The sequence below is a fragment of the Rhizophagus irregularis genome, chromosome 4 (genome assembly GCF_026210795.1).
Source record: "Rhizophagus irregularis chromosome 4, complete sequence".
NCBI lineage: Eukaryota > Fungi > Glomeromycota > Glomeromycetes > Glomerales > Glomeraceae > Rhizophagus > Rhizophagus irregularis.
In genome coordinates, this window is record NC_089432.1 from 4,854,542 (window position 1) to 4,870,247 (window position 15,706).

At 28.3% G+C, this 15,706-nt stretch overlaps 5 protein-coding genes across 5 annotated transcripts; 3 read left to right on the top strand and 2 right to left on the bottom strand.

The window, feature by feature from the left end:
• Nucleotides 1–199: 199 nt before the first annotated feature.
• Nucleotides 200–1,987, top strand: OCT59_024356 (uncharacterized protein; the record flags this gene model as incomplete). The annotated part of the gene is made up of 1 exon (XM_025330762.1): nucleotides 200–1,987. The coding sequence occupies one exon, from the start codon at nucleotides 200–202 to the stop codon at nucleotides 1,985–1,987; it is 1,788 nt and encodes a 595-aa protein (XP_025169337.1).
• Nucleotides 1,988–4,462: 2,475 nt separating this feature from the next.
• Nucleotides 4,463–6,510, bottom strand: OCT59_024357 (uncharacterized protein; the record flags this gene model as incomplete). Its single annotated transcript, XM_066135384.1, has 5 exons — nucleotides 4,463–5,580; nucleotides 5,644–5,995; nucleotides 6,066–6,250; nucleotides 6,335–6,407; nucleotides 6,490–6,510. The coding sequence occupies 5 exons, from the start codon at nucleotides 6,508–6,510 to the stop codon at nucleotides 4,463–4,465; spliced, it is 1,749 nt and encodes a 582-aa protein (XP_065991410.1).
• Nucleotides 6,511–7,479: 969 nt separating this feature from the next.
• On the top strand, nucleotides 7,480–8,940 carry OCT59_024358 (uncharacterized protein; the record flags this gene model as incomplete). Its single annotated transcript, XM_025321273.2, has 1 exon — nucleotides 7,480–8,940. One exon carries the CDS (start codon nucleotides 7,480–7,482, stop codon nucleotides 8,938–8,940), a length of 1,461 nt encoding a protein of 486 aa, XP_025169335.2.
• Nucleotides 8,941–10,766: 1,826 nt separating this feature from the next.
• OCT59_024359 (uncharacterized protein) lies at nucleotides 10,767–11,087 on the bottom strand (the record flags this gene model as incomplete). The annotated part of the gene is made up of 2 exons (XM_025327826.1): nucleotides 10,767–10,858; nucleotides 10,925–11,087. 2 exons carry the CDS (start codon nucleotides 11,085–11,087, stop codon nucleotides 10,767–10,769), a joined length of 255 nt encoding a protein of 84 aa, XP_025169334.1.
• A 2,145-nt stretch (nucleotides 11,088–13,232) lies between these two features.
• Nucleotides 13,233–14,765, top strand: OCT59_024360 (uncharacterized protein; the record flags this gene model as incomplete). The annotated part of the gene is made up of 1 exon (XM_025321271.2): nucleotides 13,233–14,765. One exon carries the CDS (start codon nucleotides 13,233–13,235, stop codon nucleotides 14,763–14,765), a length of 1,533 nt encoding a protein of 510 aa, XP_025169332.2.
• Nucleotides 14,766–15,706: the final 941 nt, after the last annotated feature.

The following is a 15,706-nucleotide window of genomic DNA, read 5'->3' on the forward strand; positions in this document are numbered from 1 at the left end:
TTGAAAAAATTTCCTAAATGCATTGTTCTACACATACAAAAAAAAAAAAGAAAAAAGAAAATTTTCCTAAATGGGTATTATAAAACCACATAATTATCTGTCCTAATTTGAAAAGTGCCAAGCGTCAATCCATATTAATAAAATACGCAAGTTTTCTTCAAAATAATTTTTAGATACAATAATTTTCAACATTAAAAACATGTCCAAGTGGTTCTGCAACTCGAAAAAAAATGCAAACACCCAAACTTCTAATACGACATCCACTTCTTCTGTTCCCTCTTCGCTTGCATATGATTTAGATAAATTAAACATCACTGAAGAACGTCTGAAACGCTATGCTGATGAAGCAAATATTCTATCTTCTGATACTTCTAACAAAACGTTAGTTGCTAATACAGAAAATGATTTAAAGTCTAAAACTAGATTTATACGAGAAAAGGCTGTATCTAAAGCACTTAATAATATCAAAAATTCAATGAAAGTTGATCTTTGCTTTGTTTTAGACTGCACTAGTTCTATGAAGCCTCATATTGCTGCTGTTAAAGATTGTATCTCACATGTGACAAAATACATTATACATACAAATCCAAGCATTAAATTTCGAGTTGGTTTATGTGGTTATCGAGATCATAATAATAATTCTGGTCGACTGCTAATTTTTGATTTTACCGATCAACATGAACAATTTATTCAATATATGCATAATAACGTAAAACCTGTTAGTTCACTATATAATGATAGTCCGGAGGATGTTCTTGGAGGTCTTAACGCAGCAATAACTCAAATGGATTGGCAAAATGGTACTCAGGTTCTTCTTCATATTGGTGATAATCCACCACATGGTCGTCGTTTCACGACCTTAAGAGATAACTATCCAGATGGTGATCCAAATGGCCTAACCGCAGAAAGCGTACTAAATATGATGAAATCAAGAAATATCCTTTACTTTTTTGGTAAAATTAAAAGTAATACTGATAAAATGCTTGAAATATTCCGCAGTATAATTGGAGAATTTCCAGTATTTGATCTTGTAGGAGGAGATCCGATTAAATTAATTGAAAAATTTATTAAGGCAACTTCATCATCTATTACTTATGCTCTTTCATTAACTAGTACTATTGGAAGCAATTCAAATAATTCTAAGGATATATATTCTTTGCAACAAAAAAAGCTCGATTTGAACCCAAATAAGCCTAATTGGGATACTCTTCCATTGCAAAAAGGAGTAGTTATGTGGTACCTCATTCCTGATACCTTGAACGAACTTAAAAACCCAAATTATTTCAACAAACCGAAACTCTTTTCTGAAAGTTTCTCCTTCAAGATCGCCCAACAACCATTTTCTGCAGGTGTTGAAAAATGTGCACATTTTGCTCTTGATATCAAGAGTAGTACGATACCTTTCACGCCTTTCATATTTAGACAACAAACAAAAGAAATGGTAATAAAAGAATACATTCATGTCGGGCAGAATGATCCTTTTGAAAAGTATCTTGAGGCGGTAGAAATTTCTACAGTTACATATTTTCTTTCTGAAGAATTTAATTGGTATGCAGAAAGAAAAAATATTCCCAAAGTAAATTTTCTTAATGTGAAACTTTTACGTTGCGGTACTATTGACCTTCGTACTCGATATTATACTATTGAACCAAAACTTCAAGGAGAATATAAACGATTCAATTCAAATACTGGTGTAATTACAGAACTTCGACCTACTCTTGAAGCATTTGTCCACTTCACATATGAATACACTGAAAAATATTTAGTGGTTTGTGATCTTCAAGGAATTGAACTTAATGATGAATTCTTATTAACTGATCCGGCGATACATTGTGTTGATACTTTAAGATTTGGAAGAACAAATTTTGGCGAAGAGGGAATTAATCAATGTTTCTTAGCAAATCATAGATGTAACGATATTTGTAAAAAGCTAAAATTAAGACATATTGATAATGGATTATCAGAAAATGTAACAATTAAAGAATAAAAAACTTTTACTTATTAAATTTTAAGAATTCATGATTTGTATAATTAGACAATTACAATTTAGTATTTAAGATATATTACATTAATAATAAAATTCAAATGACATAAAAAAACTGATTATACGAATTTTTAATTCCATTTGCATAATTTTTATATGAGAACATACGGTAATAAATATATTCGCATAATTGTGTGAACGGTAGCGATCAGTTTCCTAGCAAAAAAAAAATAATTCTATTAATTTTTGTAGATTTATTCGAAAAATTTAAAAGCAAGTAATTTTATTGGCGATCAATAATTAAAAAGTATTTAATACTATATTTTTGTGGTACGGTAAATGTGACGCAATCTTTCCTGAGATTTTATTATTCTCTAGCTCTACACCTCAAACTTTCTCTCCTTTTCTCTTATTATTTTTTTTACTCTCCTATTTAGGAAGTTATTTTAAATATTTTACCATTAGAAAAATTCATTAAAATCTGCCAAATTTTCAATTCCTATTTTCATGTTACTTTCTATACGTGGACGCACAAGATTTCTTTTTCTAGTTTCCTCTTCGAATTTTGCGAGTACCTAGTATTTTTCATGAGCAAAATCCATGGTCTTATTGATTAAAAAGTATTTTTTCTTTTCCTAAATAAACGAGAGTGCAGAATTATTGTATGCAATAATTAAATATATGTTGCATAAACGTGAAATAATAAAAAATAATAAAATAATAAACACGAGATATGAAACTCACGTTCAAAGTTTATGTATTGGTTCATAGTTGTTCAAATGTTTTTTGAAATGATAATATCCTAACAACAAATTGTGTCTTTGTTAGTTTACAGGTCGTGACATTAAAGTTGGCCAGTATTTTACACAGTAATTTGCAGCACCACAATTGGAATTTCTCATTTACTTTCTTTCTGGGAATGTCTAATAATTTCCATTGACCTGGAAACAATCTAAAATGATTGTTGTTAAGCGAGGCCTCGGTTAAAACGATTTCATGATATTTCTGTTGCTTTTTGCTCAATGCTGAATACGGTAACATCTGTGTGTGTAAGTTCATTAAAATTTTTTTCCAGGATCCAGTTATAGATGCCATCAGAATTTTTTACGCCGTGCCATAAATGGATATGATTTTTTTTTAAAAAAAAAATATAGGCACACATATTTTTACTTTTCAGTATAAACTTCACTTTTGTTAAGTGGGAAAAGTTTTTTTTTTGACATTTAACAAATTTTTCCTTTTTTTTTAGAGACAATTCTTCTTGGACCTTCTGCTGGTATGCGGGGGAGAGGTTTTTTTTTGGATTTACTGTTAAGAATTTTCGCCCCTAATTCCATTGATTCTGGCTGGTGAACTAGGTCCGATTGATCAACATCTGGAATATTTTGATTTGTAATCATTTATAATCTTCCGGACCCATCTGCCGTCATTTCATGGAATCTGAGGTAATTCCACATCGGATCCAATGGGCGAAAATTTGTTAAGGTAACTATTTATGCAAATATGTCTGCTCGATATTCCTGAACAAATAACAAATTCTGATGCATATCTGCGCACATGGTCAGCGCCAAGTATATGTAAGCTGTTTTTTATATTTTGATTGTTTAATAGTTTGGGTACAGTACAACTTTTTCCTTTGATTATTTTGACGATAAGGGAGAGGTCACGTGCAGTAGTATTGAGGGTAATCCCGTGATTTTATAGAAAATTTGTCATATCTGATATAGTATTGGCCGGAATTATTCTAACAATATCCATATTCTCCATATGTTTTGTTTGTAGATGTTGTCTACACTTGATTTGTGCTGAAATTCTATTTGTAGTTGTTTGTAAAGGGGTTATTGTTGTTATTTGTCGTACTTTGAGTTGAAATTTCATTATGTTGAGTGGTATTTTGTTTGATCTTTTCTGTAGTTAAAAATAGTTCGTTGGCAAAATCTTCATAATTGTAAAAAGTCGATAAAAGTATGTTAGCAAGAGTGACGTAAGAGTATGCAGGTAGATACTTAATTAAGTTTGCCGTCGACAAATGCTTATTCTTCGTATACGTGATTTATAGTAATATTTTATATTTTATAAAAAGTATTACTTTATATAAAAATTTTAAATCTTTTTTTTTTTGCTTTAGATATAAAAAGCACTGTTTCATCTTTCATTATTTTTTTTCCATATATACGATCGTTTCAAAAAATATTACTAATAAGTATCAAATTTTTTAAACAATCAAATTTTCGGAAAATAAATCAAATTCCCATGGATTTTGAAATCCTAGAACGACATTTTAATTTAAAAGAGAAATTTATATATTTTGATAAAAAAAAAATGTTTGTAATACTTAAGGATGATTATAAAAATTGATAAGATTTTTATTTACTATATCTTAGTATACTAGTATACACTATTCTATAAAATAAAAAAATAATTAGTGATTTAATTGATTTACATATTATGATTTAATTTATTATAAATTAAATTTATTTATTTTTTTTGAAGTGTTTCTAATTTATTTTGTGCTTTTTGAAGTCCTTTTTTGGCAGATTTTTCATACCAATAAATCGCTTTATCTATATCTTTTGTAATTCCATTTCCCTTTTCATACATAATACCAACATTATATTGTGCTACTAAACTTCCTAAATTTGCAGATTTTTTATATAATTCAAATGCTTTTTGCTTGTCAATTTTAGTACCAATACCTCTTTCATAACAATATCCTAACTTTGTTACTCCTTCTGAATACCCTCCTTCAGCCGATTGCTTAAATAATTCAAAAGCTTTATTATAATCTTTTTCAACACCATATCCATCTTTATAACATTTACCTAAATTATGCATGGCTAATATATTTCCATTATTTGCAGCTTTTTCATACCAATAAAAAGCCTTTTTTAGATCTTTTTCAATACCTATTCCATTTTCATAACAATAACCAATTCTAAGTTGTCCACGTAAGAGATTTTTATTAGCCGCTTTTTCATAATATTCAAAGGCTAATTTTTCATTTTTTTTAGTTCCATGTCCATATTGATAACATCCACCAACAAAAAGTTGTGCTAATATATGATCTTTTTCTGATGCATTAATAAATAAATTAAATGCTTTTTCATAATTTTCACTTGTCTCAATTCCCATAAAATTAAAATATCCAAGTAAAAAAATAGAATTTGAATTATTTTGATTATTTGGTAACCAATTATGAATTTCCTGTGAATTTGTATTGTAATTATCAAGATATTCAATAACTTGCTCTTTTGCTAATTCCCCTTCAGTTCCTTTGTCATAGGATTTATAAATTAAATCATTTATTTTATCAACTATTATACTAAAATCTTTTTCAGTTGAATATTTCTCTTGCTTATTTGATGCTATTATATTATCAATTTCTTTTGTGTCCGTTTTATTAAAATTTTGAATAAGTTGGGATAATTCTCCTTGTGATTCCAAATTATTGATATTTAAACGGATCTCGTTAAATTCTTGCTCGTTTGATAATGGAGGATTTTCCGTAATTATATCGGTTTTTGTAATCATTGCTTTTAACAAATCAACTACTTGATATATAGTAGGACGATTATCTGGCTCACCGTCCCAACATTCTAAAACACAAATATATTAATTAAAACAATATTTAAATTATAATAAATTTAAGATTTACTTACTAGTATAAATTTTTACATATTCTTCGGGCGTGTCAGGAACAACCGTTTCTCTAAGACCTTGTGAAATTTCCAAAATTAAACTAACATCATATTCTTCACCTTCAGCATAAAATGGAGGTTGGCCACTGGATATTTCCCATAATAATACGCCAACACTGTAAACATCGCTTTTTTCATTTAATGAAAACATTTGGTTATTATTATTTCTTCGTTTGCTAAAGCTTTTCGGATCAACATAGGGAACCATCCCAAATAGTTTAGATTGGAAATTGGATGATGCTCCAATTCTTTTTGATAACCCAAAATCTGCCAATTTGATTATGTTTTGATGAACCAATATATTGCCGGAATGCTATTAGAAAAACATATATTAAATAAATAAATACAAATACAGTATGATTAAATAATAATAAATAAATTACCAAGTCACGATGGATGATCCCTTCATTATGCAAGCATGATACAGCGTAAGCTAATTGGTACGCCACATCTAATTTGTCGTCCCATGTGAGCCTACTAGTAAAGTTTTTTTCCAAATAATTTCGAAGACTACCACCGTCAGCATACTCCATTACCATTATATAATTATTATTAACAATTTGATTGTCTAAAAAAAAAAATTGGAATGAAATTCTGTGAATAAAATTTAGATATAATACTTATTGAAGTCTCATTATAATATTTATAATACCTGATTCAAATTTTGTTATTCCAAGGCAACGAATAATATTATCGTGGAAATTAACTTTACGTTGAATTTTTAACTAAAATAAATTCAAATATTAAAAATAAAATAATATAGGCTAAAAAAACATCGTAAAAAAAATGTATTATATAATAAATTACCTCGCAAACAATTTCTTTCATGGTGACATGATTAAGATTAAAAAAAGTTTTTAACGCTAATTGTTTTTTCGTATTTTTCCAATTTGCACGGTATACTTTTCCGAAACCTCCAGAACCAATTTCTTGAATATTAGTAAATTGGTTGTATTCATAATGATTTCAATGTTCTTTATCAATAGCTTCTTCAATCCAATTAATCCATTCATTTTGCATTTGCTTATTATCGGACATAGTGAATAATAATATTGGTAGAAAAACAATAAAAAATTTTATTAACAAAATAACCCCATTTTAAGTATTTTATGCCTATTATTGTTGTACAATATCTACTCACTAGGTCAAATTTATCTTCATTAACCGCAGTACCGCAGTAATGACGTAGGATTACTTATTAAAATAAAAAAAATTTTATTGTTATAATAATGGAATTGGTATTAAAGTTGATAGACAAAAAGCATTTTAATTATATCAGAAAGCAACCGCGAATTTATGAAATAGGACAAGGAGTAAAGAAAAATATTGGTTAAGCTATACTTTGGTATGAAAAATCTGCCAAACAAAGTAGATCAAGATGCTAAAACATTTTACGAGTAGAAAATGGAAAATTTTATATATTATAATATTTGATAACAATAATATTATTTTTAAGCAATTTGTAATATAAATTTTTGTAAAATCTTTTAATTTTAATATTTTGATTGGTGTTATTTGTTTAGTTTGTTGTTCATGTTCATGTCCTGAATAAGGATAGTCGATGTTTGATCAGCTCTTTTGTTCTGGCTCACACGTGTGTGGCGTAGTAGATTACCTATCATCTAATTGTACGACTTTAATCGGAGTCCATTTATTGCTTAAAATAGTTAAGATAAATAATGATAACATTGACTTTATTAATTATTTGTGTTTAGATAAATAATGATAACGTTAATAATTATTTCAGGGTTTGGGTTATAAAAAGTAAAATAATTTTTAAGAAATTATTCTTGAAAGATGAAGAAAACTATTCTCGCAATTGGCTCTACAGGCCTTGGCAAGACAACAATGGCCCGCTTGCTCTGTGAAGTAGACGTTGAGGATTCAAGTGGTACTAAATCTGCAACTAAGGAAGCAATAATATATGAAACGAATGAATTTTTATTTATTGATACTTGTGGATTTGATGACTCATCGGACACGACAGATGAAGAAGTATTTCATGATATAATGCGTTTATTTCAGAGATATGGAAAAAATAATATTTTTAATATCGATGTAATATTATGGTTTTGTTGTGAGAGTGTAAGAGAAATGGCCCACTTACGACGTGAGGCTAGATTTATTCAACGACTTATCGAATATACAGACGAATGTAGACCAATAGATTTATGGAAAAATGTCTTAATTATAACAAAGGGAACTTTCCCATCGCATGAGTTAATTGATGGTCCAACATCTGCTGCGAAGAATGCTTGTCAGGCTTTTTCTAGTATGCAAATTAATGAAGAATCATTCATCGTTAAACACTTTCCATGTTGGATCTGTGATATCAAACGTCCTTCCAAAGACGGTCCACTTCCGGATAATTATTATCGTCAGGATGAAATAAAATCAAAAATTCAACATTTAATTTCAAATTTTAGTCCAATATTAGTCCACTTTAGAAATAGTGAATGTCAAAAATGTAATGCGACCGGTGATCCTAGGCTTTTCATTACAAAATGTCATACTACATTAATTTTTAACCATTCTATAGAAATCGAATATTTTCATCCTGAACAAATAGTTCATTTTCATTCGGGTAGTAAGTTCCTTGATCATGAACCTGACGAAAATTCAATCAAAAAATTTTTTGAAGAAATACTCGGTAGCAATCCTACAAAGCTTCCTGCATCTCAGGTTTCAAGTGAAACAGCGAAAGAAATTATTGAGTCGTACGAATTTAGTAACCAAATAGAAGCAACATCAGAGTCTCAACTGTCACGTGTGTCACTATTAAGTTTGAAGGTAGCGACGGTAGCGTATAAGGCAATACGATTAGTAGTGCCAATGGTGCCATTGGCCCTTTCCAGAGCAGCAGCAGGCACTATAACTTCAGCTGCAATTCTTTCAGCTGCAAGTACTTCAGTTATTGCCATTTGTGTTGGAGGAGTTGTGTTTTATTATGAAACAAAAAATATTCCATGTAAATTATGTAAAAAATTGATTGGAGTAGAAAAAGAATGTATTAAAAAATGTGATAATTGTAAAAAAAAATGGGAGGAACCTGGTTGTGAAACTCAATATGATTGTTGTAAACAAAAAGAGGAAGCGCCTGGATGTCAAGCACGTGAAAAATGCATAATGTGCTCAGAAGCTGCAATCAAATTAAATTCCCAAGGATGTACACCATTCTGCGCGAAATGCAAAGAAAAGTGGAAGAAGACTCCGGGCTGTGATCCCTCTTTCAATCATTATGTTGTGATAATAAATTGAATTTCATCATTTTTCCTTTGTCTTTTATTTTAAAAGTCTATTAAAAAATGATGTAATACTTATTCTATTATACATATTTTTTTTTATATTTTATATTAAATAAAGATAACTTTTTTTTTGTACTTATAAAAATAGAGACAATTAAATTTTTTTTTTCTGTAATTCATTATTATTGGCCACAATAATTACCGCAAAGATCGGAAGATAAAACCAATAATGCGACGTAAATTTAATTTTTTGTTTTTCGTTTACATTTAATAATGCCTACATTTGAATATTTCAAATTCGTATAAAATAAGAAGAATTTAAAATGCAACTTTCAAATTATATTTTTATTCTCTTCAGTATTATTATATCAGTTAACAAAAAATCCTAATCACAATCACGATTAATTAATCTTTAACAGAAGGACTTTACTAATATAATCTTTGGCTGTGATACAGAAATAAATTTGATCCAGATTTAACAGATTTAAATATTTTTCCTGAATATCATTCGCTTATAATGCTTAAGTTTATTGATCCCGGCTAGCTATTTTTAATACTAAATTAAAATAATGATCGGAATTATTGATTTTTTTCTCCAAAAAAAGAAAAAAAAAAAATTCAGGATCGGATTATTTTTTTGCTTTTTGATTTTAAAAATTCATAATTTATTGTATATAAAGTAATGAGAATGCCAAATCTCTTATTTTAACTGATGTGAAATATCGTCCAAGAATCCTTACCGAATTTTTGAAATTTTTAATTTTTTTAAAATAATTGATTATTTTGTTATTTTTGTTAAATTATTTAATAATTTGAGCGCTGATTTTTATAAAATCACTTTATATTCGAATTTTATTATTTTATTTCATAAATTAGAAATAGTGTTGCGAAGAGTCATGTGAATGTCGTCACGTGACTCAAATAAAAGCGCACGGACCTTAGTATTTTAGGAACCAGGTTAGTTCAACGAAAGAAATAATTCGGATGTGTATCATTTATGCATGAAATCATTTAATAAATAATTCTTTTGATTGAAAAGGGGGTACAAACTAATTTTTATCATAAGAATATAGTTTGCATTGAGTTTTAATAAATTTACATTTTTTTCATCACTTGATTTTTTTTACACGTTAAAAGATTGGGAAAATTTTTATTTTCTACGTACCTGCGTTAACAGTAGCAATTGTAATAAGACTTTTAAATTATTTAAGCAATCAGCTGAATGAAGTGGACAGATAACTTTGGGTTATTAGAATTTCTCATAATTTAATATATCGCCGAATGACTTATACGATGCGACTAGGACCCCGGATAATTATAATAGAGGTCACATCCGCAGTACTAATTAAAAATTCAATGAAATATACATAATTTTTGCCGTTTTGATATACATTTTTATCATATGACCTTTATACGTATTAAAAATATCCTTTTTTATCATATGACTTTAATAATATTTTTTTTTTTACAATATTATATTTCATATTAAATTTATTCAGCATCATCATTTAATCGACTTTGTAGCAATAATCAATTGTAATTTATCTATAATTGAATTAAAAAAATTATAGATTGCCATTTCTTTTTTTCCTACAATTAAAAATCCCATATTTTCAGTAATATTTTCGCAATTTCCTAAATAATAATGATCAAATAACTAGGAATATGTAAAAACAAAACATATTTTGGTTCATCCATTGGAAAACATCCAAAAATATTTGGAATCTGTTCTATATAAACATGTACTGAAATATAAGAAAGTGAATCAATACAGCTAGTACTATCAACATAAGAATGATAATTTGTTAATTTATGATACATAGCCAAAAATTGAACAAGTCAAATTTTTAATCCCAAAAGTGCAAATGCATAACCACCACGATTGGTGGAATTTTCCAAAGTAACATTTGCAACGCTAATGCTTAGCAAAGCTAAATAAATTATAATATAAATTATAAATTAATATAAATTTGCAAACAATAACCAGTGAATTTTACCTGAGGCATTTTGATATCTTTCCAATACTTCTAAACATGTTCTATTTTGCCATCTTTTAGTTTTTAAATTTCCAGTTTTTGTGCCATCATTTTGAGCCAAAGCAACTAAGTAAATTTGATAAATTATGATAAATTTATCTAATATAAAATGTATTTTTCTCATTTGCTATTTATATTGAAAATTGATGTAACATTGCATATGATATTTCCTAAATATACGCTTTTATTAGAAAAATCACATGTGACCTTAAAATTTTGTCTAAAATTATATACTTTTTTTACTGTGACCTAATTTGGCGGTACTCTATTTTGACATGTAACTTTTTTTTAAAATACCCGTTTTTTCATATGACCTTTCCATTAAAAATGCAAAATTATATACTTTTTTTGCATATGACCTTTATTATAATTATCCGGGGTCATATGCGACTGCTAGGGTAGTCAGGCAAATAGTTGAATCAAAACTATATGTGTTGGTTTAACTTTTAGTTCGGTTAATTTTATTGATCGAAAATTAAATCAATCATAAAATAATCATATTTTTTTAGATGTCCAAATCTCTTACTCGACTATGTGACTATTTCAAATTTTCAATATGAACAACGTCTGCAAAGTTAAGAATCATTTATTTGCATCAACTAGTAAATTTTTTAGTGTTTTAGATTTAAAATCTCATCTATATACAGTCAAACTTTTATATAACGATATGTCGGACATATATAAAATTTTTAGAAAATATCGTTATATCAAAGTTATACCGATATTTACTGTATATGTCCTCACATATAGTGGGAAAATAAAATTTTATCGGTATATCAAGTTTTTAATAGTATATCGGCATATGCAGGGTCAAGGAGATGTGTAGTGTATGACAGTTTACACAAGTGGTAAATAACACGATGGGCCAAACACGTGATTTGGAGTGAGCCGAAATGCTATTCATCACCTGTGTATGGTTCACGCCCCTTATTTTACACACTGTTACACACTGCTAAATATCACCATACACCACACAGGTGGTCGACCCTACACCACTGGTATTCGTCTTACCGAATATCGGTATATCGAGGTTAGACTGTATACAGTACAGTATATACTGTATAAAGGTTTATTTTTTCATACCAAACGGCAAATATTTTATATAAAATATAAAAAATAGCTTCGTAACTTTGTTTATAAGGTTGTATTAATGATCTTAATATATTAATTTTCTTAATACACAAAATAATTAGAGTTGTACATTTTAACTAAATGGGTATATACAGTATCCAATTAAAAAAAGGCAATTCATACATTTTTATTTCGTTTATTGTTCTTATAGAACTAAATAACGTTTATGCTGTACTTTTTTACTATATTTTTATCTTAAAAATAATGTCCACTTCACTTTTATATTTATTTGAGTACTTTGGTTGGAACAGAATAATGTGATATAGTGAAAGTATAGCATGTGATAAATCAGCTTTTGTTGCAACTTCTTACTAGTAGATAGGGTTATGATGAATCAGTATAATAATAATAAAAAGTGTAAATAATCTAAATAATATAATATACAATTTTAATTATTTCTTCAGTTATCCGTTGAATAACAAGTATATATTTATTTAAAATTCGAATTGGTAAAAATCATCTTACCTTTCACATTATTTGAGAAAACATACAAATGTTCCTTGAGTCAACTTTTACAGGATAAAGAAAACATAATAACAAAGAGGAAAAATAAATGGGACCTAACCGTATGCTATTATTATGGGGTTTTTGTCTTATTATTTTATTTATAGTTAAATGCGAGTATTCATACAGTATAAGTTCGTTGGAGAATGTATATTATCAAAATAACCAAATGATAATATTTTATTAAATGAGCTTAATAGATTTTTATATTTCTTACAAAATTCTCTTAAAAAAAAAATCAAGAATATATTTTCCTCGCAAAAGAATTGGTAAACTACCCCAGTCGCACCGATACCCACTCAGAAAAAACAAAGTCCCTCAGGTGGGTGATGATTTAAAGTATGTCACGTGATCGCTAAATTTTGGTCGGTGCCACAGACACTGCCTGTAGTAATTACTGCGGTACGGTATCATCAAATGCTGTACGACTATCTTCGGAGAATAAGGTGCATAAAAATATTTAAAATAACAAGTATTGACAATGAAAATTTTTTTGACCGTTTCTTTCCATTTTTTTTTTTTCATCAAATTATTATCATATATTCGAATATTTAAGACAAATAATTTTCCAACTTTATTAATTATTCATTATTAAATTTTAAAATATTTTTTAGAAATATTTCTTAAAAAAAAAATGAAGAAAACTATTCTTGCCATTGGCACCACAGGCCTTGGCAAGACAACAATGGCCCGTTTACTTTGTGAAATAGACGTTGAGGGTTCAAATGGTATTGAATCTGGCACTGAAAAAGCAATAATATATGAAACGGATGAATTTTTTTATATTGATACTTGTGGATTTGGTGATTCATTTGGTACGACAAATGAAGAAATATTTCATGATATAATGCGTTTATTTCAGAAACATGGAAAAAATAATATCTTTAATATCGATACAATATTATGGTTTTGCCCTGAGAGTGTGAGAGAAATGGATCCCCTAAAACACGAGGCTAACTTTATCCAACGTTTTGTCGAATATACTGATGGATATAAACCAATAGATTTATGGAAAAATGTCTTGATTATAACAAAGGGAACTTTCCTATCGCATGAGTTAATTAATGGTCCAAAATCTGCTGCAAAGAATGCTTGTCAGACCTTTTCTAATATGCAAATTGATGACGATTCTTTCTTCGTTAAACATTTTCCATGTTGGATCTATGATATCAATGGCAACACCAATGCACGATGGGCTAAAATGGATTCTGAAGCTCGTTTCGAATTTAATTGTTACCGTGAGAACGAAATAAAATCAAAAATTCAACATTTGATTCCAAATTTTAGTCCAATATCAGTTCACTTTAAACAAGGAAAATGTCAAAAATGTAATGCGATCGGTGATCCGAGGCTTTTCATCACAGAATGTCATACTACATTAATTTTTAACCATTCTATAAAAATCGAATATTTTCATCCTGAACGAATAGTTCATTTTCATTCGGGTAGTAAGTTCCTTGATCATGAACCTGATGAAATTTCAATCAAAAGATTTTTTGAAAAGATGCTCGGTACCAATCCTACAAAGCTTCCTGCGTCACAAGTTTCAAGTGAAATAGGGAAAGAAATTATTGAAGTATGCAAACCAGATTTGACTGTTAACCAAGTACAAGCAACACCAGAGTCACAACCGTCTCGTATGTCACAAGTAATTTCGCACGTATCTCAAGCGGCGTCAAAAGTATCACAGGTAGTAGTGTCATCATCAATATTGCCGTCAATAGCCTTTCTTGCTAGACATAGTGGTTCTGCGAGTGGTTCTAAAGGTGGTGTAGCCCCGCCATTAGGTTTATATCTTCTTGCAGCCGCAGGTACGTCAGTAACTGTTCTTACTATTTGTGTCGGAGGAACTGTATATTATTATGAGACAAAAAATATCTCTTGTAAGAGGTGTAATAAATTAGTTGGAGAAAAAGGTTGTATTGAAAAATGTGATAATTGCAAAAAAGAATGGATAGAAACTGGTTGTACGATCGGATACGAATGTTGTAAACAAGATGAGAATAAACCTGGATGTAAAGCACGTGAAAAGTGCATAATGTGTCAAGAAGCTGCGATCAAATTAAATTCCCAAGGATGTACACAATATTGCATGAAGTGCAAAGAAATGTGGAATACGCCGGGTTGTGATCCTTCCTTCAAACACAATGTGGTGATAATGGATTGAACTCATCTCTTTTTTTTTATATTTTGAATATACACACAATATATTAAATGCTTATTATAAAGATGATGTACTTCATTTTATATCACTTTTATTGTTCATATTTTTCATGATTATAAAATAAAGACAATTTTAAACTTTTTTTTTGTATCATTCATTATTTACTTCAAGGATTGGATAATGAAACCGATAATGCAACATAAATTCATTTTTTTTTTTTTACATTTGATACCAACATTTGAATATTTGCCAATTTGGCATCATGTAAAATTTGGCATAATAACCTCAACGCTCCAAATGACAAATTTTTATAATATAATAACAAGACTAATTTAAAATACAACTTTAAAATTATAATTGGTTCTCTTTAATATTGTATGTATCAATTAGCAGAAAAACCCAATCACAATCATTAATTTCGAGTAATTAAAAGGTTTTAAACTTTAGAAATCGATAAAAAAAATTTTAGGTCATTATTATAAATAAATAAATTAAATAGTTCATTAGTGCTATGCAACTTTTATTTTAAGATCGTATTTTAGTGAATAAAAAAGTTTCTTTAAGGTTTAAATAAGTATCGTGATTCAAAGATTACAAGTTTTAAAAGTCGGAAATATGATAGATTTATATTAAAGTCTTTTTTTTTATGATGCGGGCGCATTTTTTACTCTTATTTTTTATGTATGATATTTGTTTTTTCAAAATGTTTCATGAGGACTTCGAGTATGATAATTAATGTGGTAAGCTTTATTATATATATCAGGTATGATTTTTCGCCAAATAAACATATAGTATATGTATGAAATCAGTTAATAAAAAAGATTATTTTGCTTAAATAAAAATTTAGTTTGTAATCTTTGCTATCGTAAATATATTAAATAGAGTGAAATGGTTAATTTTAGCTTTAGTAAGCTTATTAATTTTTATATTAACTTATTATTTTA